This window comes from Neopelma chrysocephalum, unplaced genomic scaffold (genome assembly GCF_003984885.1).
Source record: "Neopelma chrysocephalum unplaced genomic scaffold, ASM398488v2 Primary Assembly neopelma1_253, whole genome shotgun sequence".
Lineage (NCBI taxonomy): Eukaryota > Metazoa > Chordata > Aves > Passeriformes > Pipridae > Neopelma > Neopelma chrysocephalum.
The window spans coordinates 1,118,619-1,142,069 of record NW_020897915.1 but is presented as its reverse complement, the minus strand read 5'-3'; the positions used below and the strand labels follow the sequence as shown (position 1 = coordinate 1,142,069).

Genomic DNA, 23,451 nt, shown 5'->3' with positions numbered 1-23,451 from the left:
GGCCCCGCCCCCTTCCTGGCAAACTGAGGGCAGCGGCTTCAGTCGCGGCTTCCCTGGCCCCGCCTCCTTCCTGGCAGGCTGAGGGCAGCGGCGTCAGTCGCATCCTGGCCCCGCCCCCTTCCTGGCAAACTGAGGGCAGCGGCTTCAGTCTCAGCCTCTCTGGCCCCGCCCCCTTCCTGGCAGGCTGAGGGCAGCGGCGTCAGTGGCGCCCGGGCGGCCCGCGGGCCCCATGGCCGCCGTGTTCCTGGTGACGCTGTACGAGTACTCGCCGCTGTTCTACATCGCCCTGGTCTCCGTCTGCTTCCTCGTCACCAGCGCCGTCGTCCTCGGCTGGTCAGTGCTCGGGGGGACATGGGGTGCGATGGCGCGGGGGCAAGGCCGGGCTGGACGCGGCTTGGAGCGACCTGGGATAGTGGAAAGTGTCGCTGCCCGTGGCAGGGGGTGGAACTGGATGGGCTTTAAGTCCCTTTAAGCTCTTTCCTTCTTTCAGCAATGCCAAACTCTTCTGAATATTTTTTGTAACATTAGTCACGATATCGGCAAACTCTGCGTTTGTATGTGCTGAACTATGTATGTGTATTGTCCAGGGAAGGGAACGGAGCTGGGAAGGGTCTGGAGCAGCAGGAGCAGCTGAGGGAGCTGAGGGGGCTCAGCCTGAAGAAAAGGAGGCTCAGGGGGGACCTTCTGGCTCTGCAACTCGCTGACAGGAGGGGGGAGCCAGGTGGGCGTTGGGATGTGCTCCCAGGGAACAAGGGACAGGATGAGAGGAAACTGCCTCAAGGGGAGCTTCAGGTTGGACATCAGGAGGAATTTCTTCACAGAAGGGGTTGTAAACATTGGAATGGGCTGTCCAGGGAGGTAGTGGAGTCCCCATCCATAGAGGTGTCCAAGGAACGACGGGATGTGGCACTCAGTGCCATGGTCTACTTGACATGGTGGTGTTCAGTCACAGGTTGGACTCGATGGTCTTGGAGATCTTTTCCAACCTCCACAATTCTGTGATTCTGTAGCTGATCTGCTGAAGTGTCTCAAAGAGTGGTGAGTGAAGGACCTGCTGCTTGTGCTTGGGAGGATCCAGCAAAGGTGTAACTGTTGCCCTTTTTCAGAAACGTTTCTCAGGTCCCTGAACGTTCGTGACTCTCAGGAGTGTCTGGAAGTGTGAGTACAAGTGGAGGGCATTGATTAGCAGTCAAAACATTTAACGTAGGAATTGTGGATACACCTCAGAATCCCAGAGAGAATAAAACTGAGTTATTGAACTTCCCCTCATTAATATCTCATTAATATCTGCAGGGCTGTGCTTCAGTGTTTTCCTCCCTGTGAACTGCAGGTGTTTGAGCTGTAGCTCTTTGTTCTCTCAGAAGCTTCTAAATACCCTGATTGGCTTTTCCTTCCATGCAGAGGCTTTTCCCTTGTTTACAGCACTTTTTTGGCTGCCACTGGCTCACACACATACCTCTGTTGGTCTCAGGGTGAACAGAGCACATCTTTTGATCTTTCAGATATGTTTTGTGAGAAGTTTGATTCTTGTCTTGCAGTTCCTCCCCAAGTGTTGGGTAAGTGGCAGTGAAGGGGACTGGTCTTTCTGTTTTTGTTTCTTTGTGCTGGATGAAGCTCCACCTCATTATTTGCTTGGGGACAGAGGTGGTAGAAATCCTCTTTATAAGTCTCTCTGTCCCACTGCACTGATGGTATTAAGTTGCCATCCAGTTCTGTCCACTTCTTCACTTCATCAGTTCTTTAAAAAAAAAGATACCTTTATCAGCAGTATCATCTTGTTTTAAAGATATCTTTAGAAAAAGATCAGACTGGGCCATGAGTCAGATAAATCTCCAGCATATCTATCCCCAAACCAGTGATCCTTTTGTAATTTAATCATTATTTATCTGCTTATAATAACTGCTGGCCATCCCCTGGTGGAAAATGTCTGGAAATAGGTGTGCCACAAGATCCTTTTGTGTCTGTTGTTGCCTTTTGGCTACAGGGTGTTCAAGAGCAGTGTCCAGAGGCATTTTTATTTTGGGATCAGAGATTCCAGGTGCACCTGCACTTGGTTTATGGAAATACATGCAAATTTTCTTCAAACAAGAGTGTTGAGAGACTGTTAATCAAGGCCAGGAGTAGCCAGGAGCTCAGCACTTAAAAGTGAACGTGTGGGCAGGTGCTCAGAGGTACTGGCTGCTCCCTTTGAGCTCTGCCATTCCAAGGCCATGTCCAGGAGCATCTTCTAAGGAACTTCCCTGTGCCTGGAGCTGCAGTTACAGCTCAAGTGCTCCTGAACTTGCTCATGAAAACAACTCAGCCCTTCATTTGCCACACGGAGCACTGTAAATGCAAGTGGTGTCACAGGAGCACAGGACACCTGAGCTATTGCTGGGGTGGCATTTGGTCTCCCCCATCAGTTTTGGCATTAATTTGCTCTGTAGATGTGTTTGGGGTGGTGTCAGCCAGCCTGAAAAACAGCAGCTGCTCAGGAATGTCCCTGCTCTCATTTGTGAGCCCTCGCACTGGTTGGAGGAGCGTCTGTTTTTACGGCCAGCCCTGGATACCTGTGGCTCTGCTCAGAGCTCAAGTAGGTTATTACTTCCAGAGCCAGCCCAACAGGTGCCCTGGGCACGGGGATGGAGTGGAATTTAGATCACCTGACTGCCTGTGCACTGTATTTTTAGCTGCAGGTAAATGCTCCTGCTGGGAGGAGCTGAGGGCTCAGCACCTGCTGGAAGTGCAGCTCTTTGGAGAAATAACTCATGAACAAACCCATTGGAAACTCCTGCCTTTTCTAAACCAGCACTGCTCTGAAGAAATTAATTTTCCCCTTTACCAGCTCATCGTATGGATTGTTAGATCATAAAATAAAAGCTGCATCTTCATTCATCCTTCTACACTGAAAATGCTACCTTAAAATTTACAGAAACAACACTCTTACTGCTGAACAGAAAGGCCTCTCTGCCTTCAGCTGCTGCTAAAGCTGTACCAGGTTCTCTTTTCTCTTGCTGCTTTCCATGGGGATTGTCCTGTTGCTTTTGACCAGCCAAGAAAGTTTCCAAAGGACGGGGTTTTTCCTCAGGAATCAGCCAGATGGTGTAAAACAGGGAGGCATCTGTGTGCACAGCTGGAGAGATGAGCTCTGTCGAGTTTTGGGTACTGAATAAGTGAAGCAGCTGCTGCACCTGGTTCCTCTGGGAGATGTTTCCCTGGGGTATTTATAATGGATATTGGGAAGGAATTCTTGTCTGTGAGGGTGGGGAGGCCCTGGCACAGGTTGCCCAGAGAAGCTGTGGCTGCCCCATCCCTGGAAGTGCCCAAGGCCAGGCTGGACAGGGCTTGGAGCAACCTGGAATAGTGGAAGATGTCCCTGCTCATGGCAGGAGGGTGGAATGAGATGAGCTTTGAAGTCTCTTTAACTCAAACCATTCTGGGATTCTGTTGAGTAATGAGTACAGAATATTTTCCACCAGCTCAGTCTCTTTCCCCTTTGGTGTGTCTGTGACACTCAGGCACAGATGATATTAAATGGCAAAGGCAAATATTTATTGGACTGCCAGGAGCAGGTTGTTGCTATTGAGAATGGCTTTGAGGGTTTTTTTTCCCCCCTGAAGTAATATCCTCAACTTGAAAGTCACTTTTGACTGGTGTTTTTCCCTGTTAGTCCTATAAAGGGCACCCCTCCAACGCAGATCAATGGACTCAGTGTCAGTAAAAACTCTGCTTTTCTTCTTCATTTGACATACAAGACTTAGAAAAGATTTTAAAAACCAGGAAAAAGTAGCAGTTAAGCTACAAAATTGTCTGTCTGGCTCAGAGCTGTATTGTACACGAAATTACTTGAGCGATTTCCAAACCAAGTGCCTTTTTCAGCTTGAGCTACTGCTATGAGACCCACCTTACTGTAACAGCTGCTGTCTCAGGATACTGAATTCAGGGAAGAGCTGTGCTTTGAGCCATTTGGATTTCTCCAGCACCCAACGTTCTGAGGATTGCATACATCAAAATTCAAAGCCATGAAACAGGCCATCCCTTCACCAGTACAGGTGGCAGCGACCAAACCACAGATTCGGGAAGGAGCAGCCTGGGATAATTCATAAATGTTTCCTAAAATGCATTAACAAAGACTCCCGTGGTCTGCATATCTGGGACTTCTCTAAAAAGCTTCTCTAATCAGCTTTTGGTTATTGGAAGTTATGGCTGCCACCTTAAAAAGTGAAAATTTTTTCCCAATACCCAACTGAACCTCTCCTGGTGCAGCTTGAGGCTGTTCCCTCTCTTCCTATCCCTTTTTCCCTGGGAGCAGGGAAACCCTCCCCCTCAACTCCACCCTCCTGTCAGGGAGTTGCAGATCCAGAAGGTCCCCCCTGAGCCCCCTTTTCTCCAAATTATTCTTCCTTCCTTTCTTTGATTTTTATTTTGATTCATGGGGTTTTTAAACTTTTAATCCTTTGCTTCCTTATCCTTTTAGGATCAGAATATCACTTAGTCTGATGTTCTAGTTATGGCTTTGAAGGGGTCTCAGTATCTCAGCTTTGATTCAGAGTCTTGATTATTTTGCACTTGGTTTCTGGCTCAAAGCAGAGGCTTTACAGCCCCTGATTTAATATCAGCATTTGGTTGTAACTGAGGTTTAAATGGGAAACCGGGATCTCAGTCTCTGTAGATACACCTAAAAATATCCCAGGGCTGAATGATTTCCTCCAAGGTTTTCCTTTGGAGCACCCAGGCCATTAAGGCTGTTCCTTCTCTGCAAATAGTGATTTTTTTTTCCAGATCTGATCCAGGGATGGAATGTGCAAGACTCAACTGGGAGGAAGCTCTGGCCTAACCCTTTACCACTAGAGGGCATTGACCACTTCATTAATTGTATTCCCTTTCTGGAATTGTAGGAAACATCCCTCCTTTAAAGATTCCTTGTGTCCTGTCTTCTGCCACGAAAAGCTGGAGTCAGATTGGCAGGATATATCATCCATACATCCAAGCAGATATTCTGGAAAGCCAAACCAACTCTTATTTGCTGTGCTGCTTGCTATTTAGAGCTGGAAAAAAATGTAAAATGAGTCAACACTAACACTGAACCCACTTGTTGTTGTTTTTTCATGTCCCATAGGTTTGGGTTGGGTGTTCCTGTTATCCTGAGGAACTCAGAGGAAACAGAATCCAGCACAAGGGTATTGAAAAAGCGGATGAGACAAGTGAAGAACCCCTTTGGGCTGGAAATCCCTCGTCCTGCTGCAGCTTCACTAACAAGTCAGTGGGTTTCTGATGTGATTTTTGTCATTTTGGGTTCCTGAACTTGGTGCTTTCTGTTTTCTTCACAGAATCATAGAATGGTTTGGGTTGGAAGGGACCTTAAAGATCATCCTCAGGCTTGCTCTCACCCTTTTCCTTGATCGTAATTCCTCCCATCCTTCCAGCAGAAATAATTTTTTTCACAGCTTACAAACGCCCTGTTTTTAGAAGTGAAATGTTTGGATATGTAAGTACAGCTTAATTCTCATTAATGAAACCCTTCCTGCTATTACAGATCTTTAAGTCACTAAAACATTTGCAAATTACCAGCTCCTGTGGGCGTTCCTGTAAATTTAACTGGATCTATAGAATTCATTATGGAACATGTGCCGCCCACTTAAGTCTAAGCCCAGATCTCCAGCAGTGTTTGCAAGTGCCCTATTTTTTAATAATAAATAGACAAATAGAAATCTCCCTCTTTTTCTATTTGTGCTTCAGTGGAAGCTGAACTTAAATATCTATATGGATCAGAGTTAAGTTCATTCCTAATATCCTTGAAATCACCTACATAATGAAATGAGATTCCTGCCTTTCTGTGTCACTGGGGAGCAGGAACCAAAGCTGAGCATCTTCCACCCATGTAGATGTGGGGCCTCCCAACACACCAGGAAGGGCTGCTGCAGTTTTACCCCCTCCCTCAACATAAAAACCACCCACACAACAAACCCAACAGCTTAATCTTCAGGTAATTTGGTTTTTTTTCAGGAGCTTTGGGTGCTTCTGCTCCTGTTTGTGCAGCAAGTGTTTAGAAGTTGACTTGAAGGTACTTGATTTTTAGTAAAGAAATGGAGCACGTAGATCTTTTTCTCCTCCCTTTGCATGATCAGGAGCCTCATTCTTTGAGACCACATAGAGTTTCGTAGGCCAGTGATCCAGTTAATACCATTATCTGGGGAGGGAATGGACTTTGGGCCAGGGCTTGTGCTCTTGGATCTGCCTGTGAGTGTGTAAAGTGTTACCAGAAGTTAAAATTTACCCTTCATAAAACGCATGTGCTACTTTTTTGAGCTTAATGAGCCATTTTATCTCCTCACACCGTCTTCCCCCTCTCCATTGACTTTCAGAAACACTAAACTGAGTCCAAATTGTTAGAAGGTTTGCTTATAATGATAAATAATTTATTTTATACTAATGTTTATAATTTTAGGGGTGACCTAATTGCAGCCTTCCACTGCCTGAAGGGAGCCTACAAGAAAAGTGGAGAGGGGCATTTTACAAGGGCATGGAGTGCCAGGACAAGGGGGAATGGCTTCAAACTGCCAGAGGGCAGGGTTAGATGGGATATTGGGATGAAATTCTTCCCTGTGAGGGTGGTGAGGCCCTGGCCCAGGTTGCCCAGAGAAGCTGTGGCTGCCCCTGGATCCCTGGAAGTGTTCCAGGCCAGGTTGGATGATGCTTGGAGCAACCTGGGCTAGTGGAAGGTGTCCCTGCCCATGGCAGGGGGTCGAACAAGATGAGCTTTAAGGTTCTTTTCAACCCAAACCATTCTGGGATTCTCTGAAGTTGTTTTTCTCGAAGAAGCTACACTTAACAATTCCAGAATTCCAGCGTGTGGGTGAATTCCTGAAATCCTTCTCTTCTGTCTCCCAGAGGGTGTAACCCTGACCCCTGACTGTCTGGAGAACTGTGTCCTCACCTGCTACTGGGGCTGCAGCGTCCAGAAACTCCACGAAGCCCTGCAGAAACACGTCTACTGCTTCAGGATAAAGACTCCTCAGGCCTTAGAGGATGCTCTGTACAACGAATACCTCTACAGACAACAGTACTTGTATCCTTTTTTTTAAAGCTGTTTTGACAAAGTACGTTAATTGTTTTGGCACGAGGGATGTTGAGGCTTCGTGAACATTCGGCAGTTTTTGGCACAGTGTGTTTTATGAACAAATATGATGGCAAATGTTCTGTGTGCAGACGTCAGGTTGGACTGCAATTGCAGCCACGCTGATTGTTTTCCTTGACACAGACAAAGCATTAAAAAAAATGACAAGGAAGAGAAATATTGCCAGTTACCAGAAGATGCTCGAGTTGTGGATTTTGGCCCCGTGCCCAGATCTCGCTATCCCTTGGTAGCACTGCTGACGTTGGCAGATGAGGAAGACAGAGAAATTTATGATATTGTAAGTAATGTCAGAATATATTTTAGGGTCACTGTATTTAAGGTCTGAATGTTTCAGGAGAGAGGCTTGAATAAAGCAGCTTCCCTTCCCCGTCCCCTAAAATTTGGTCCCTCGCTTGTCGCCGTCGTCTCCAGAGCAGCGTGGAGGAAGAACAAGGATGATTTTAATATAAAAAAGATGTGTGGCATTTAAAAGATGCTTATTTCCCAAAGCTCCTGTGTGCCAAGGTCTCTGTGGCCAGAGGAAGGAGGGTTGTGGCAGGTTAGTAGCCTGTTACTCTGATTTTTCAGATCACACAGACCTGTGGTGGAGCTCTTGCGCCGAGATGGAATTTTGGATTCTGTTGGCGAGGCAGGACGGGGTGTTTTTTTTTAGTGTCTGGCACAGATACTGAGCTGATTGCTGACTTGGCTGTTAGAAACACAGAAATTCCCTTTCTGCCACAGGTCTGTGTCGTGCAGTTCTGTCTCACGGGAGCTCCAGGTGAGTGGCAGGAAGGGGTGGAGGTACAGACGGACAGGAGATACTCAGCTCCCCAAAAAAGGGTCTCCTCCTAATCTCTTACTGTTAAAGCAGCTTCAGCCTTGTCACATGCAGCTCAATATCCTTTATATACCCCAAATTGATTATTTTTTGAATTATTTGGGATACATTTTTCTATGTTAGCACCAACTGCTTGAACAATAACACAAGTGCCTAAATCCACTTGAACACTTTTCCATGCATTCATCTGGAAATTGTGATCACACCAGTGCCTAGGAAATCTGTCCTCTTTCCAGGTGATTCCTGTCCTTGGCTTCTTGTCACCTGACCTTAGGACTGCCCTGCTCCCTCCTGTCCCCACTCAAGGTGTTTCCCCCAGATTAATAAATTCTTATATATAATGTTTATATATACATTTCTATAGTTTAATCTAAAGACTGTAAATTTAATATTTGAATGTGTTTGACACTAGCATGGACATGACTTTGTAACACCTCTCTTTTGTTCCTTAGCATAGCAGAAAGGGGTGGAAAGAGAGGGTGGGGGGGGATATTTTTCCTCTGGTTTTGGAGGAAAGGAGCTCATCTAGAATCTATAAATCTGGTCAAGGAGTAACTCCACCACGTCCTTGCCAGACAAATGTCAGAATTGCATCTGGTTTGTTGAAACAAACTTGTAAAATACAAATATACTGTGGAAAAGGATATTTGCCAGTATGATATAACCATTTTGAATTATTGTGTATGTGTGTGTGTGGGTGTGTGTGTCCATCACTATTGATGGTACTCCAGTATCTCTTTCTTTTGGGGGGGTCTGATTTTCCAGTATATCTTTCCTGGGGGGTTTAATTTTCATCCTAACTGGTTTTGTCACTAGATCATCCCTATTTGGTTTTGTGCCATGGTTTTCCTCTAGCTCCAGAAAATTAGCATGGCCATATATAAGAGTTACAGAAATTATTTGGAGACTGGCAGGGCTAAGTTGAAATAAGCTTAGATCTCAGGTGTTGTGGTTTAGAAAAAAAAAGACCTTTTCCCTGCAGAACAGTGAATTCAGTATAAATCCATATGTGTAGCTACAGACACATTTAAACTCTCTATTTAATTAGCCATGTGTGGATTTTGAAGTGCAAGTCTGCTTTGCTTTTAATTTTTTATTTTTTTTTTAAACAAAACAGCTTTTATATTTCATTTCTCTTTTGACAGCTTCTGGGAACTACAATAATACTGAATTTCACTTTCTTTTTTCCCTGCTTTTTAGAGGCTATTATGTAATTTGGGCAGGCTGGGGGGGGGTCAGGCACAGCAGGCAAGCTTAGAGGGCCTGTATTTCCAGAGACATTCCTCCAAAGGCAACCCGTGGGGTTCCAGAATCCTTTCCAGCGAAATTTGTCTTTTGCCTGCTCTGTTTACGAGCCAGCAAGTGACATTTCTAAAGGCTTTTCAGAGCCTAAAAACCGTGTGTTTGTGAGGGAAGTGGGAGAAAGTGGAGAAGACTTTTGGGAAGCCCTTGCAGTTTGTCAGCTTCTGTCGCATCTGGGAGCGGCTCCTCGTGACTCAGGGGAGTGGGAAGGGGGAGTGTAGGAGCTGCTGCTCCTGCTTGAAGTTCAGTATCCAGTTGGCCTCTCCAAGGCACATCCAAGGCTGTGTGAGGAAGCCCTTCCTCAGCTGCACAAACCTTTTACCTTCAGGGGAGCTGCGATTGCTCAGGTGCCTTTTGCAGTTTGGGGCTTAATTCCATGAGGTGGGAGCAGCCAGGGCAGGTCTGTGCCCTAAACTGGTCCCAGAAGGGCTCCATGGAGGAGCATCACCAGGGGATCTCTTGTGCCACATCCTGGTTTTACCTTGTCCAGCATATTTTTCTCTGATCTGTGCTTGAAGTCAACGTTGTTGAATTCCTGGTTATCCTGAATTAAGCAGGTCAGAGGCTGTACCAGAGCAAATCATGGCATCCCAGAATTATTTGGGTTGGAAGGCATCTTAAAGACCTTCTCATTCCAACCCCTCTGCCATGGGTACCTTCCACTATCCCAGTGGGATAGTGGAAGCATCATCCAACCTGGCCTGGAACACTTCCAGGGATCCAGGAGCAGCCACAGCTTCTCTGGGCAACCTGTGCCAGGGCCTCACCACCCTCACAGCCAAGAATTTCATCCCAATATCCCATCTAACCCTGCCCTCTGGCAGTTTGAAGCCATTCCCCCTTGTCCTGTCCCTCCATCCCTTGTCCCAAGTCCCTCTCCAGCTCTCCTGGAGCCCCTTTAGGCACTGGGAGGGGCTCTCAGGTCTCCCTGGACCCTTCTCTTCTCCAGGTGAACACCCCCAGCTCTCCCAGCCTGGCTCCACAGGGTGATATAACCAGAGGGAAATTCACTAAAGTTGGCTTTTTTTCTGTCTGTAGATTGCAATGGTGGCTGTAATTCACATTCCTGATGAAAGCTACAGACTTTCCTGCAGAATATTATATCAGTATCTCCTCCTAGCTCAAGGTCAATACCATGATCTGAAGGTAAGACACTCACAGAGTCTTGTTTTGCTGGTGTGACAGTGTTAAGTTTAGTTCGTGTGGGCTTTCGGGAGCCTAAATTAGTACAAGGCTTTTATTGTCATGCAAAGAACTGGATGGTGGTTAAAAATATTTTATCAGCTAAGTAGTTCCTGAGGAACTTACAGTACAGAAATATTTTCTATGAAAATATTCAAGATTTCCTGGAGAAATTACTTGGTTCTAGTCTAGGAGTCCTAGGACGTGTCCACTTTGTAAAGCAGTAGAAGAAATGAGCTGTTAAAACCCTTCTTCTCTCCAGAATAATTATTTCCTTGCTAGTCACTCAAACCACCTCTTTCTCCCAAATTCCCCTTTCAATCAAGGAAGTTTCAGAAGAAACTTACTTTAAAAAATTCCTTTTTCCTGCAGTACACGCTCCGAGGTCGGGAGTCATACCCAGAAGAATTTATGCTTCACGTAAAATAAGACAAAAAAAAAAACAGAGTAGGGGATTGGAATATGAGCAAGAGCAGAATGGGTTGAGTGAAGTGGACTTGACAGCTTGGTGGAGATAACTTTGGTAGGAATGGATGGAAGATCCCTCTGGGCACGGAGACTGATAGACCAGAAACAAACCCGAGCTGCTCAAAACCTCCCGGTAAAGTTCATGCATGACGTTCACTCGATGCAGCCAGGATCTGGTGACTTATCCTGAATATTTTCCCAGTGTTTTATGTGATTTTTATGCCTCTGAAATGCCTTTTACTGAAGGCCAGGCAGCTGTCAGGACCCACACAGAGTCTGGCACCGTTTATCCCAGAGAAGTGACCCAGTGGAACTTCCATTGCACGTGTGTGTGTGTGCAGGGATTGGGGGAGAGTTTGCTGACTTCTAAATATTCCTGTTTATGTGTATTTTAGCAACTCTTCATGTCTGCAAATAGCCCTGCACCGTCCTCAAGCAATACATTCCCTGGGAAGAGCAGCACTGACAGGACCTTGCTGGAAAAGGGCGGGCTGGCTGGGAAGGAACCGGAATTGCAGGAAGAAAACAGCAAAGACTGTGTTGTTTGCCAGAATGGCCCTGTGAACTGGGTCCTCCTGCCCTGCAGACACACGTGTCTGTGCGATGGCTGTGTCAGGTATTTCCAGCAGTGTCCCATGTGCAGGCAGTTTGTCCAAGAGTCTTTCCCACTCTGCAGCAAAAAGGAGCAAGACGAAGACGAATCGACCCGTGGCTTGCAAGATGTTCTTCCTGGAAGAGTTTTTTAATGGGAGACAAAAATAGAAGACCTGGGCTGTGTGCACGGAGATGAAATGTGGAAGCCAGACTGTTTATGGGAGGATATGTAGCAGTAACTTGTAGGGTTTTTGCTTTTTATTGTCAGGTAATTTTCAGCTTCCTTATTTTTCCTCGCTCCATATGCTCGCAGGAGCACTGTGCTTGTGTGCAATGTGGACAGGAGAAGTGCGTAGGATGTCTCTGAAGGATGTGATTTTATTTATAACTGCTTCCTAGTTTTTCTTGGAGCACTATTGGAGGCTATTTCGACTACTAAATTTAGTGTGTCTACTAAAAAAAGAATAAAAACTTGCAAGTGCAGTTGAACACAGCTCATTCTATATTTATTGCATTTAAAATACTAGAGCCATGTGTCATCTTAACTTGGTATAATTTAGGAACTTAGCACTTTACAGAATGTACCATATGAAGGAAAGTAAATATTATTCATTGTTAACCCCCTTGTGTATTTATTTTGTAGCTGAAGGCTGGACTGTGGCAGGAGCTGGGAGTTGGAGGGATTCAGGACACTGTTTCTAGCTGGTTTGAAGGATTTGTGTGTGTGTGTGTGAGGGACTTCAGCCAAAGCCCTTTGGAAAGATTTCTGTTGATTATTCTTGAGCTACACATTGGTGACACTTTAAAGTCTGAGCCCCTGCTATGACATCTTGAGACACAGACTTTCAATCTTGTTGGCAATGCCTGTAAGAACTTGTTCTCCGTGCAAGTGTTGGTTAATCACTCCCCAGAGTTGGTGACTTGGGCAGTTTTGTGGTGCTTTGGGGGATTTCCAACTCTTTTCACTTGCCTGGTCAGCTTGGATGCAAAGTTAACCAGTTACCTTTATCAATAGTCCCAGGGAATTTATTTGCTCTAACAAAGAAAGAAGCTAAAGAGTAGCAGAAAATTATTTCTTTTCTTTCAATGGTGTACTGGCAAAAGCAATAAAAATGGCTGTTGAGAAGAGAAAGTGGTCTTTTTCTTAAGAGAGGCACAAATTCTCCTCAGGACAGACCAGCTGACTTTCACATCTGCTCATATGAGACAAAATGCTCCTGAGAACCTGTAAAAATGAGGAGTAGCTGCTCTCTGTCATCCCTCTTGTTCCCTTGCAGCTTCTCCCCACATCCAATTCCAGGACAGCTGCTCAGGCTCAGGCAGGGAAAGCCGTGCTCCACGTGCTGCAGCCGCCCTCTCCTGCAGCTCCAACGTCCACACAAGGTGCTGCACAGCTCCAAACCAGGGAAGGAGCTTCCCCTACTCCAAGGTATTCCATCTTCACCTTCCTATCCTTCTTTTTTTATTGTTTGCCCTGACCCTGCTTCCAAACTCCTGGCAGTTACCTCTGAGGGAAAGATTCAGGTGGTGGGAAGGTTGTAAGGACGGGTGGAGGTGGGGAATTGATGGATGTAGCCACAGATTTCCAGAGAAATCTGGATCAGCAGCTAGTGGTAAGACAATTTATCTGGTGTGCCTAAAGTGACCTTCTTGGCCAGGGATAACTCTGGAACAAACTGCTGGACAAACCAACCTTTTGTTTGCACCATGTGTCATACGGGACTGACACCCCGAGGTGTCTGTGGGGACCGAGCAGCGTTTGATCCATGGCAGCAACTGTTTCCATAAGAACAGATCCCACAGCACGTGGGACAGCGGCTGGACAGCTTGTTATTCCAGAGAGGAGCAGGTTAATGCTGCCCTGGTTCCAGCCTGGAGCTGGGCACTGATAATTAACAGGGACTTGTTTGCCCACTTCGAGGTGGTGTTTGCTGCTGGACCGCGGTAGCCACCGATATCAAATCAATCAATTGAAATTTCCCAACGAGGCAGTGCGATCCAAACCCGTGGGCTTGTTTAATCTCAGAGTGAAATGGTATTCAAGCAACCCCACAGAGAGTTGCCTGGTCTGTCTCATCCTTCAATCGATGCCAGAATTAAATAATAATGGCAAACAGGATGTAGCTGTGCTGAGCTGCCAGGCCATGTATTTACCATTAAGTCTGTCCCAGCTTTTCATTTATTTCATCTTCTTTTAATAGCATTTTCCAGAGATGCTTAGTTGCTTTCTCAGCTCTAACAAGCTTCCTTGCTGGCCCAAATGAAAGACCTGATGGAGAGTTATAAAAAGTACAGTAGCTGGCTCATTACATTTGCCCTTCTTCTAAGGAGCCATCCCAAAATATAGCTCAGGTAAGGAGGAAAAGGAGCAGCTCTAAAGCTGCCTTGTGTGTCCCTTGGTTGTCTTAAAACAGGGATTCAAGGCTCTAAGAGAGAAGTAAAACCTTCCTGTGACCCACAAAAACACAGTGTATTGACAGAGGCTGTTCTGCTCCGTCACCCTGTTGTAATAGAGGCAACATGATGTTCCTTTTCTGCTCATTATAGATGATGTTTATGGATTTGGTGACATCAAGGACCAGTTCTGGCAACAAGACTTGCTTCTTTTCAGCAGCATTGGGGTGTTACAGATTTGTGCTGTGTTTTGCTGCAGGAGAGGTTGGTTTGGTTTGGTTCATTAACTAATCAGAGCTGAGGCTTTGGAATGGGTTGATCAGACTAAGTGGTGCTGCTTAGGGATGCCCCAAGGTGTCTTTCCAAGTGCCAATTGAGCATGACTGGGACATCTTCCTTCTGTAGAGAAAGTTGCTGTGTTAGGATCTTCCTTCCTCCTTCCCTGCCTCCTTCAAGTAGAGGGAAAATGGTTGGAGGGCAGATCCAGGTCGGTTCAGGTGGTTGCTGTACAACTCCCTGACAGGGGGGTGGAGCCAGGTGGGGACCGGTCTCTTTTCCCAAGAAACAAGCAATAGGACAAGAGGAAACAGCCTCAAGCTGGCTAGGGGAGGTTTAGATTAGATATTAGGGAAAATTTCTGTACTAAAAGGGTGGTCACGCTGCCCAGGTCCATGTTTTGTTCAGCTTTAAGATGAGCTTCCGCGTGGATCTGATTTAGGTGCCTCATTTACGTTCTAACGTCGTTTTAAGTACGGTAAAAGGAGCCAGGAACCTGGATCTGAGTTTCTCCTGCCAATTTGCACGTTGCTGGGTCTCCTCATGCCCTGAGGAAGCTCTGCCAGGGCCGCAGGTGACGTGTGCCAGGTGAAGGGGGTCTGGGGCTGACGTCTGTACTGGGAGGTCTCTGTGGTAACTGGGCACCAGTCACCACTTGCTCAGTTGTCCTCATTCCCAGAACAAACAAGGACTGGCCTCTGTCACTGCAGTGGACGTGCAGCCCCTGCAGAGGCTGTCCCTGGTGTCCTGTGTGTGTGGAGCTGATGTAATTAATGCCAGGGACAGCTGAATTTCATCTGATACAGCAGAAGTCCTCTGGACTGAGCTGTTAGAAGGGCTTGGTGTTGCCTTGCTGGAGGATGCTGGGCATGAAAAAAAGAGGGAACCAGGATTAGGGGGTTATTTCTGGGTAACTTTATTACTCCCATTTTTGATGGCACACAATGATGGAGATGCAAACCTGAGTACAGCTACAAGGCCACAACCAAGCACTGGAGGGTCCCATGCTTTGCAGGGTCCCCCAAAAGCAGCCCCCCAGAACCACAGAGGGGCTCAGAAAGTCTCTGCAGAGTCACTGGGGCAGCTCTACATGTTTCTGTGTTGCTTTCTCTCCCTCATGTCCACGAGCAATGTGGGCAGAGAGAGATGAGACTGTAGTGCAGCGATGGTTATGCCTGTAAAAAGGGGCTTCCACTGGTTTGGTTCCATAAATTTGTGGGAATGTGCAATGCCTACAAAAAGGCACCTTTGAGTGGGTGCTGCTGCAGCTGAACTGGGAGAGTCCTGCTTTAATTATCTGGACAATTAGTTGCTACCTGTGTTTGATATCCTCAGTCTGGATTTATCAGCAGATTTGTACTTAGAAAGCTTTCCTAGGTTTTAAATGCCTCCTCCAGCTTTTTGTCTTTATCAGCTGAGAGGTTCTGGCAGCTCCTAATAATTTTTCCTTTCCCGTTGCATCTCCACTTCACATCTAATATTTCCTGGCAGATTTCTCCAGAGTAGCTGCAGTCAGGGGACTGGTGAGAAGCCTAATGCATCACTTCTCTCTCTCCTCCTGCTATTTATTCCAGTGTCTATCAGCTCCTCGTGAGCAATATTTTACCAAACAGGCTGGAGGGAGGATTGCTAACTTGTGAATTATTTTGATAGCTATCCTCTTCATTTTTTCCTGTAATTCTGTGGATGCTGTTGAGTTTGGAGGCAGTGGGACCCCAGAGATCTACCAGGGGTTGTCTTGCATCAGCCTCCTGCCACCAGAACTGTGAGATGCAGATGTTGTGTCTTTGCTGGCCACGAGCAGCACCGACACCATGCTCGGAGCTGTTGGATTTTTGGCTCCAGTTCCTGAGGGTTCCTTGATTTCAAGGGTGTTCCCTGTAGGGGAAGAGCATGGACTGTGAGCAGCTTGCAGGGAGCCCGGGGTGGGATGTTGCTGGCAGTGAGGCTGAGGATAATTACGGGAAGGGGGGAGCCCCGAGGGAGTCGGGCACGGCCCTGTCTCCTGTGGCTGCTCCACTTGCCAGGGTTAACAGAGCCCTGGATGGCAGCACATGTCCTTGATCAAAATGAGACCAGGGCAGCGATTTATGGCCCAAGGAAAGCTTGGAAAGGGATGATTTTCATTCACCAGCCGCTGCCATACACGGAGACAAAATTGGCAGCCCAGCTGCTGCCTTTCCTTTCAAAGCTGGTTTTCTCCTAAGTGGTCAGTACCAAACCCTGGCTGGAGCAGCTGCAGCATCACCCAAACCCTCCTCTGCCTGAATGACACAGGAACTCACCTTTACATTTTGCTATAGGACCAAAAGTAAGGTGTTTGCCAAGAGCTGGTGGATTCACATTTAAGAATGACTACAGCTTTTCCAGTCTTTTGATCTTTAAGTTTCTTCCCAGAGGCATGAAAATGTGTAAATAAGTCTGACAGTTCCAGTTTTCCCTTTCAGCACCAACTTCTCAACAAAAAGTCTTCATCAAATTCTGCAGCATTTAATGCTCTGTTATTAGTGCTGGAGTTCTGTGTCCAGCTCTGGGGTCCCCAACATGGGAAGGACGTGGAGTGAGTCCAAAGGAGGCCACAGAGATGCTCTGAGTGCTGGAGCCCCTCTGCTCTGGAGCCAGGCTGGGAGAGCTGGGAGTGCTCAGTCTGGAGAAGAGAAGGCTCCAGGGAGACCTGAGAGCCACTTCCAGTGCCTAAAGGGGCTCCAGGAGAGCTGGAGAGGGACTGGGGACAAGGGATGGAGTGACAGGATAAGGGGAATGGCTTCCCATTGCCAGAAGGGAGGGTTAAGTGGGATATTGGGATGAAATTGTTGGCTGTGAGGGTGGTGAGGCCCTGGCACAGGTTGCCCAGAGGAAGTCTGGCACTTCCCCATCCCTGGAAGTGTCCAAGGCCAGGTTGGATGAGGCTTGGAGCAACCTGGCATAATGGAAGGTGTCCCTCCCTGTGGCAGGGGATTGGAAGGAGATTGTCTTTAACCTAAACCATTCTGTGATTCTGTGATTAACAAACTGTTTTCTTTTGTCTTCTGTCCTGAAACAGGTATTTGATAACACAAAGGACTGTTGATCCTATGACATGTTTTGATGGGATCCTCTGCATCCTTTATTTTAGCTTTATTTTAGCAACCTCTACCTTGGTGTACCCAACTGCTGGATCTACTTGCAGCAGCCCATGAGACACCTATTTCACAGCACCTCATGGACTCAGAAGTCTCCAGGCTTTGCAGAGCTGTACCCTCAGCAGTAATTTGATGGACTTTATTGCTGGGTTTGACAGGCACGTTGGCAATGGGCAGATTTCTCTGCAATTCCTCCTCCTTCTGCTTCCAGTGACCAGGCTCCACTGTCCCCCTCTGGATATATCTGGTGTAGCCAGCTGGAACAGGTGGACCTCCACCGGGCCACATTTTTAATGGTGTCCTTAAATATTCCTGGTTGCTCCTGGTGTTAATTCTCCAAGGAATCCCCATAAAAGCCACGTCCTCCAGCACAGCCAATATTTATGTGTCCCGTGTGGTCTGAAGGCTCCTGAAAGAGCTGGTGGGGACAGAGGGGTGGCTGGAGGCTGGTGAAGCTGGGGACAGTCACAGTAAAGCTTTGCCCCAGAGCCAGCAACCAGTTTTAACCACAGCCATCCACACTGGAACATGATCCATGACCTCGTGTGGGAACTATGTGGAGTTCTGTGCTGCAGGGAATGGGATCAATCCATACAAGGGCGAGGCAAACCCAAAGGCGTTTCCACTGACTTGGGATCAAGAGCCTTGTTTCTCCAAAGGAGCCCCTTAAAGCACAAGAGTGGGAATGATTTTCAGTCTTTTGGGTGTCTCTTATTTGGAGCAACACAATCCTTTGTAGCAGGATTTGGAGGCAGACCTTGGTTCAGCTGAGTGGAACACAAAACCCCCACAGGTCTGATCTGATAAGGTGGGTTTATCCCCTCATTTCCATGAGAATCTTCTCCTTTTCTTGTCTTCTTTTCCCACCTCTTGCAGAGAAACTTGTGGATACCCATGAAGGCAGGAGTGGTGGTTTTGGGGCATTTTGGCAGAGCTTCCAGTGTTTCTTGTTTGGAGCCAAGAGCAGGAGGATCAATGAGAGCTGTTTCCACCTGTGTTTGCCTTCTGTGCTTGGATCCCCTTCCAGTTCATCAGGTGGGAGTGTGGAGGTTTTCCTCCACCCTGGCATCCCCCCTACATCTAAACCCTGACCCAGCCTGGCAACTCTTCCAACTCTCCTTTAAGGAAATTCTTAGATTACCATCACTTTGTCAGCTGCTCCATTATTAATCACCAAGCAGGAAAACTGCCATGGTGTCAGTGCTGCTGACACGTGTCTTGGGCTGGAACCAGGCTTCCAAAGAGAATTGCTTGAGAGGGGTGGTTAGGGAAGCAATTTCCTCCATGGTGCTGCTAATGCACATCTCCAAGCCTGTCTTGGAGCTGCTGGAGCCGGGGAGTCGAGCAGCTCCTTTGAGTGGTGCCTCCTTGGGGATCAGTGTCTTGTTTCATCAGGGCCATCTGCTTGCAGCACAGCCTCAGTCAGCTCCAAGTCCTACAACAAGCTGCTTTCAGTGCCTGGCTGGAAATGGTTGGAAAAATTGGAGTGTTGTAGGTAAACATGAGGCAGACTATGGGATACAGCCATCCAGGGAGCGATCTCGCCAGCAGGGCTGTTAGTGTGCATGGAGAGGGACCCAGAGCTGCTCAGGGGTGCAGACCCATCCCAGGTGTGAGTGGAGCTGTTCCAGCTGGGGAGGGCGGGATGGGACATCTCTGGTGTGCCCCACAAACCAGCGCTGCTGCCCCAAAGGCCCGACGGGGCTTGGGTGGGGCTTAGCCCTCAACACACACACACAAATCTCAGTCCTGCAAAGTCAAATTCTGCAAATACTCACTTTGCTGTCAATCAGGTTTTGCAGTGTTTGTATTCAAGGGGTTGTTTGAAACTGGAGCAGCCCAGTGGAACTTCCTGGCTGCCGGGTTAAATAAATCCTTCGTGTCCCTTTTCGCATCCCCTTCTTCCCCGGCTCCTCTTCATCACCGGTTCTGTCAGCATCACCACAGTGAGAGCAGCCTGTGATACACTTGCCAGTGGTGTTCTTTTGAGAACCATTAGTTAAGATGATTTATTTTGTTGGCTCTGAGTCCCTGGGGTCCCTGTGAGCCAGCTCATCAAGCGTGCAGGGCAGAGCTGACACTGCAGGAGAGGCGGATTCCCCCGCGCTCCCGGATCAGCACGACGGTGTTTTTGGAGATGACACGGGGTCTTCTCACAGCAACCCCTTCACAATGGCTAAACAAACACATGAGCAACGTTTCCCATGCTATAACCAGTATTTCCCAGTGCTTCTTTCACCAGATATTGGCACTCAGATGCTGCCACTTCTTCTCTTTCCCCTTCAGATCCGCTGTCACAGCTCAAGCCAGAGGGCTAAAGGTGCTTTTCCTCCCAGTCATCATCTCCCACTGCCTCTGGCATCAGGGGAGTCAACCCACGCTACTTTCATGAGGATTTGGGCTGCAACACCTAATTGTCCACTAACACAGGTTGTACATCCAGACTGAGAGCTGATCCACAAGGAGGATTATGCATTAAGGCTGGAATATGAGCAGTGCATACCTTGCCCCAAAATGATGCCAGAAAAACAGTGTAGTAGAGTTAGATTGGGTATTCCAGGCCTGGGATTGTCATTTCCTCTAATTTCTTTAGTGCAGGAGATCTGTGTCTTCCTCCCCCAGCCCCAAGCAGGACAGACCCTGGAGAATCGCTGCTGCTCTCATGGTGAATTCAGACCCGAGGTCACCCCCAACCCCCAGACTGGGCACAGGAGTGTAAATCCCAATTTTGTATTTGGGGAGAGCGACTTCCTACACAGGCAGATAGTGATAGGACAAGGGGAAGAGGTATAAAACTAAAGGAGGGGAGATTAGATTAGAAAATGGGAAGAAATTCCTGCCTGTGAGGGTGGTGAGGCCCTGGCACAGGTTGCCCAGAGAAGCTGTGGCTGCCCCATCCCTGGAAGTGTTCAAGGCCAGGCTGGACGGGGCTTGGAGCAGCCTGGTCTGGTGGAAGGTGTCCCTGCCCATGGCAGGGGGTTGGAATAAGTTGGGCTTTGAGGTCCCTTCCAACCCAAACCATTTTGGGACTCTCTGATTTTTAACATCTGCCTCATCCAGTCTGGAAATACAAAACCACATAGGTTTATATTATTTACTTTTTATTTTTAGTTTTCTTATATTTCTTTTTGTTTGGTTGGTTTTGTCAGGGCTTTTTGTACAGCTCCACTTCACCACCCAATGTAAGGAAATCATTAGCATCCCAGTGGCCAATTCCCACACTGTGTTTAGGAACAAATGGAAGGGATGTTGTGTTTAATTATCTCAGCCTGCTTACCATGATATTTTCGCTAATATTTGGGTTTAATGAGCTAGGAAATCTGGGCCATTGTGTGCTGGTGGATATGCTCATCCTTTCTCCAGCTAAATATGTTATCAGATAGCTTTGACAGGGATGAGCAACGGCTTCCTTTGAACTCGGGAATCGTCAAGATTCACTAATTTGCTTAGACCACCTGCTTGGCTAATGTTACCACAGGCCTCTTGTTTTCTCTCTGAAATGGTAAACAGAAATGTAGAGGATGCCTAAATGTTGCTGTTCCAACCCTGGAGAAGAGGAGGCTGAGGGGAGACCTCATGGAGGGTGCAGCTTCCTCGCAAGGGGAAGCAGAGGGGCAGCACCGATCTCTGCTCGCTGTGACCAGTGACAGGACCTGAGGGAACAGCTGGAGTGGTGCCAGGGGAGGTTTAAGCTGGATATTAGGAAAAGGTTCTTCCCCCAGAGGGTGGTTGGGCACTGAACAGGCTCCCCAGGGCAGTGGGCACAGCCCTAAGGCTGCCAGAGCTCAAGGAGTGTTAGGACAAGGCTCTCAGGGACAGGGTGGGATTGTTGGTGTGTCCTGGGCAGGGCCAGGAGTTGGAATTGATGGAACTTGTGGGTCCTTTCCAACACAGGATATTCTGTGATTCCATGACCCACTCTGGTATGACATCAGCTCTGCCCCAGTCAACAAACAGCCTCCACTTTTTACCCCAAAACTTGCAGCCCTGCAGAAATGCTCCAGCTGGATCCGCGAAGATCCCGAGGTCCCACAGGAATTACCATATAAAATAGAGTTATCCTGCTTTCCCACTCACTCTGCCTTGTATTTGTGCATGGGGTGTCTTTGCTCCCAGGACACAGTGTCTGCACATTGGATGCTCCATCCGCAGGGAAGAGAGTTGGCCGTGGGGGTGTTGGTGAGTCCCCCCCACTGCAGTCAGGAAAGGAGATTTTCCTCCAGCCAGGAAGGAGGATCCTTCCATCACACTGATCTGCAGGGGCACACACCCTGCAAAGCAAGGAATGCGGCAAGGAATTTCTTCCACGGGTCACAGATCTATTTTTTAATTACCATAGAAACCTCCAAACATCCCGGCGTGTGCTGTGACGTCAGGGTCTCCACTCCTCCACATCTGCTTCCCGGGGACACTCTGGGGAATAGGAGCTGTGGGGTCTTGAGTGGTGGGTGATTATTTTTGGGTTAATTAGCAGGCAGGCTCTTGGTGTCTCCTGGAGCATGGGACAGACTCTGTCTTCGGTCTGTTACTCTTGTTCATCCACCACTTGCTGTTGTGGGGGGGGGGATCCATCTCTTGCCCCCCTTCCCAGCCTTGCAGAGGGATGTATTTGATGTTTCATCCCTAAATATCCTTCAGATCGCTGCCCTTATCACTTTAGATGTGCAAAATGCAGAACCTGGGAGGCGTTTTTTGGCAAAGCCAGCTTGGCAACCCTTAAATTAGCAGCGTTTGGAGCTCTGCCTGGAGCCCCTTGTGCCGATCGCGCTGGCGGTGGAAGGAGCCTCCCTCCTCATTCCCATACAGAGGGTGTATCCTCATGGCTCCACGGGCCATCCCGCAGCACACCCGGACAGCGGGAGGACTGTCAGCACTTAGGTGAGGGGAAAGGGGCTCTTTGGTGGAGCGTTTGTTAGGATGGAGCCGTAGGATGAGACAGATGGCCGGGGTGTGTTGGCAGGGAACTCCACTCCTGTTTGTTTAATTAGTCACCAGACAGACCGGGAGCTAAAGGCAAACTCAGAACTGTGGCGAGATGGACCATTTATGCTTGATGATCCCACTTGGTGATCCTCATCTCGTCATCCTGCTGAGGGATTGATGCTCCAGCACACAGGTCTGGGTGTTCCCGGTGGATTTGGGCGGCCTTTGTCTCCCTGCTAATATTTTTCCCCCAAAGGGGACAGAATCAGACAGGTGTGTTGCCTTTTAAGCCAAAGGGAGCACAAACACAGAGTTTCCCTTTCTCCAGCACCCGCCAGAGCACACAGCCACTTTTGGGAAACAAATTCCTAAAGGGGCTCCAAGAGAGCTGGAAAGGGAATTTGGATAAGGGCATGGAGGAACAGGACAAGAGGGAATGGCTTCGAACTGACAGATATTCCCCACAAACCATTTTTATTCCAAATAAAAAGCCCACAGATAAAAGCACTTCACACCATTATTTATGCTTTAAAAAGTGTTCGATTCCACTCAGCATTTTGGTGTGTTCTTCCAAACACTTGTGCACGGGAATTTCTCTTTCCCCATTTTCCTTCTTGGATATACCTGTATCCCTCATCCTTTCTAATGAGATGGAAATAAATGAAAAAATGAATAATAATAATAAAAAAATTGAAACAAATGAGAAATGGGAAAGGGAAATAAAGTATGTGTGGGAAATGGATAACCCCAAACACAAATCCTGTCCCTCTCCGGGGAAACGGATAACCCCAAACACAAATCCCGTCCTTCTCTACACACACAGTGCTTAGACGTGTATATTTAAAATATATATTTAAAAAACGCCGTAAAAAATATAATAATAATTTTAAAATTTAAAATATAACCATTTTAAAATTTGCCATTTTTGCCGGTGCCACATTTCACCAGAGCCCAAAGCGGCGGGTTTTTTCTCCCCCTAAAAATCACCCCCTGCCATTACCCCGCAGCCCGCTAGAGGGTGGTTTCCTCCAGCGGGAAATCCGCAGGACGTGGAGCGGGGCGGGGTGGCGGGGGTGGGGGGGGAAGGCCGTAGTGTGTTTTCCAGCATTCCCCGTGCCGGAGGGAGCACCCAAAATTCCGGGGGGAGTGGCGGGAACACGGACGGGGAGGGGGGCGGGAGGTGGGACGGGAACGGGGGACGCGCGGCCCCTTCCCCCCCCCGCCCCCAGCGCGCGGCTGGCCCCGCCCACCCC

At 47.8% G+C, this 23,451-nt stretch overlaps 1 protein-coding gene across 1 annotated transcript; it reads left to right on the top strand.

The window, feature by feature from the left end:
* The first annotated feature begins 178 nt into the window (after nt 1-178).
* CGRRF1 (cell growth regulator with ring finger domain 1) lies at nt 179-12,102 on the top strand. The gene is made up of 6 exons (XM_027703977.1): nt 179-333; nt 5,099-5,238; nt 6,871-7,048; nt 7,247-7,394; nt 10,278-10,385; nt 11,285-12,102. The coding sequence occupies exons 1-6, from the start codon at nt 230-232 to the stop codon at nt 11,633-11,635; spliced, it is 1,029 nt and encodes a 342-aa protein (XP_027559778.1). The 5' UTR covers nt 179-229; the 3' UTR covers nt 11,636-12,102.
* The last annotated feature ends 11,349 nt before the right edge of the window (nt 12,103-23,451 follow it).

Bases quoted from the DNA above. Each gene is read 5' to 3' on its own strand.
- CGRRF1 (XM_027703977.1), top strand. From the start codon at position 230: ATGGCCGCCGTGTTCCTGGTGACGCTGTACGAGTACTCGCCGCTGTTC. The intron at 7,049-7,246 runs GTATCCTTTTTT...ACACAGACAAAG, and splicing joins CTCTACAGACAACAGTACTT to CATTAAAAAAAATGACAAGG. The intron at 7,395-10,277 runs GTAAGTAATGTC...TTCTGTCTGTAG, and splicing joins ACAGAGAAATTTATGATATT to ATTGCAATGGTGGCTGTAAT.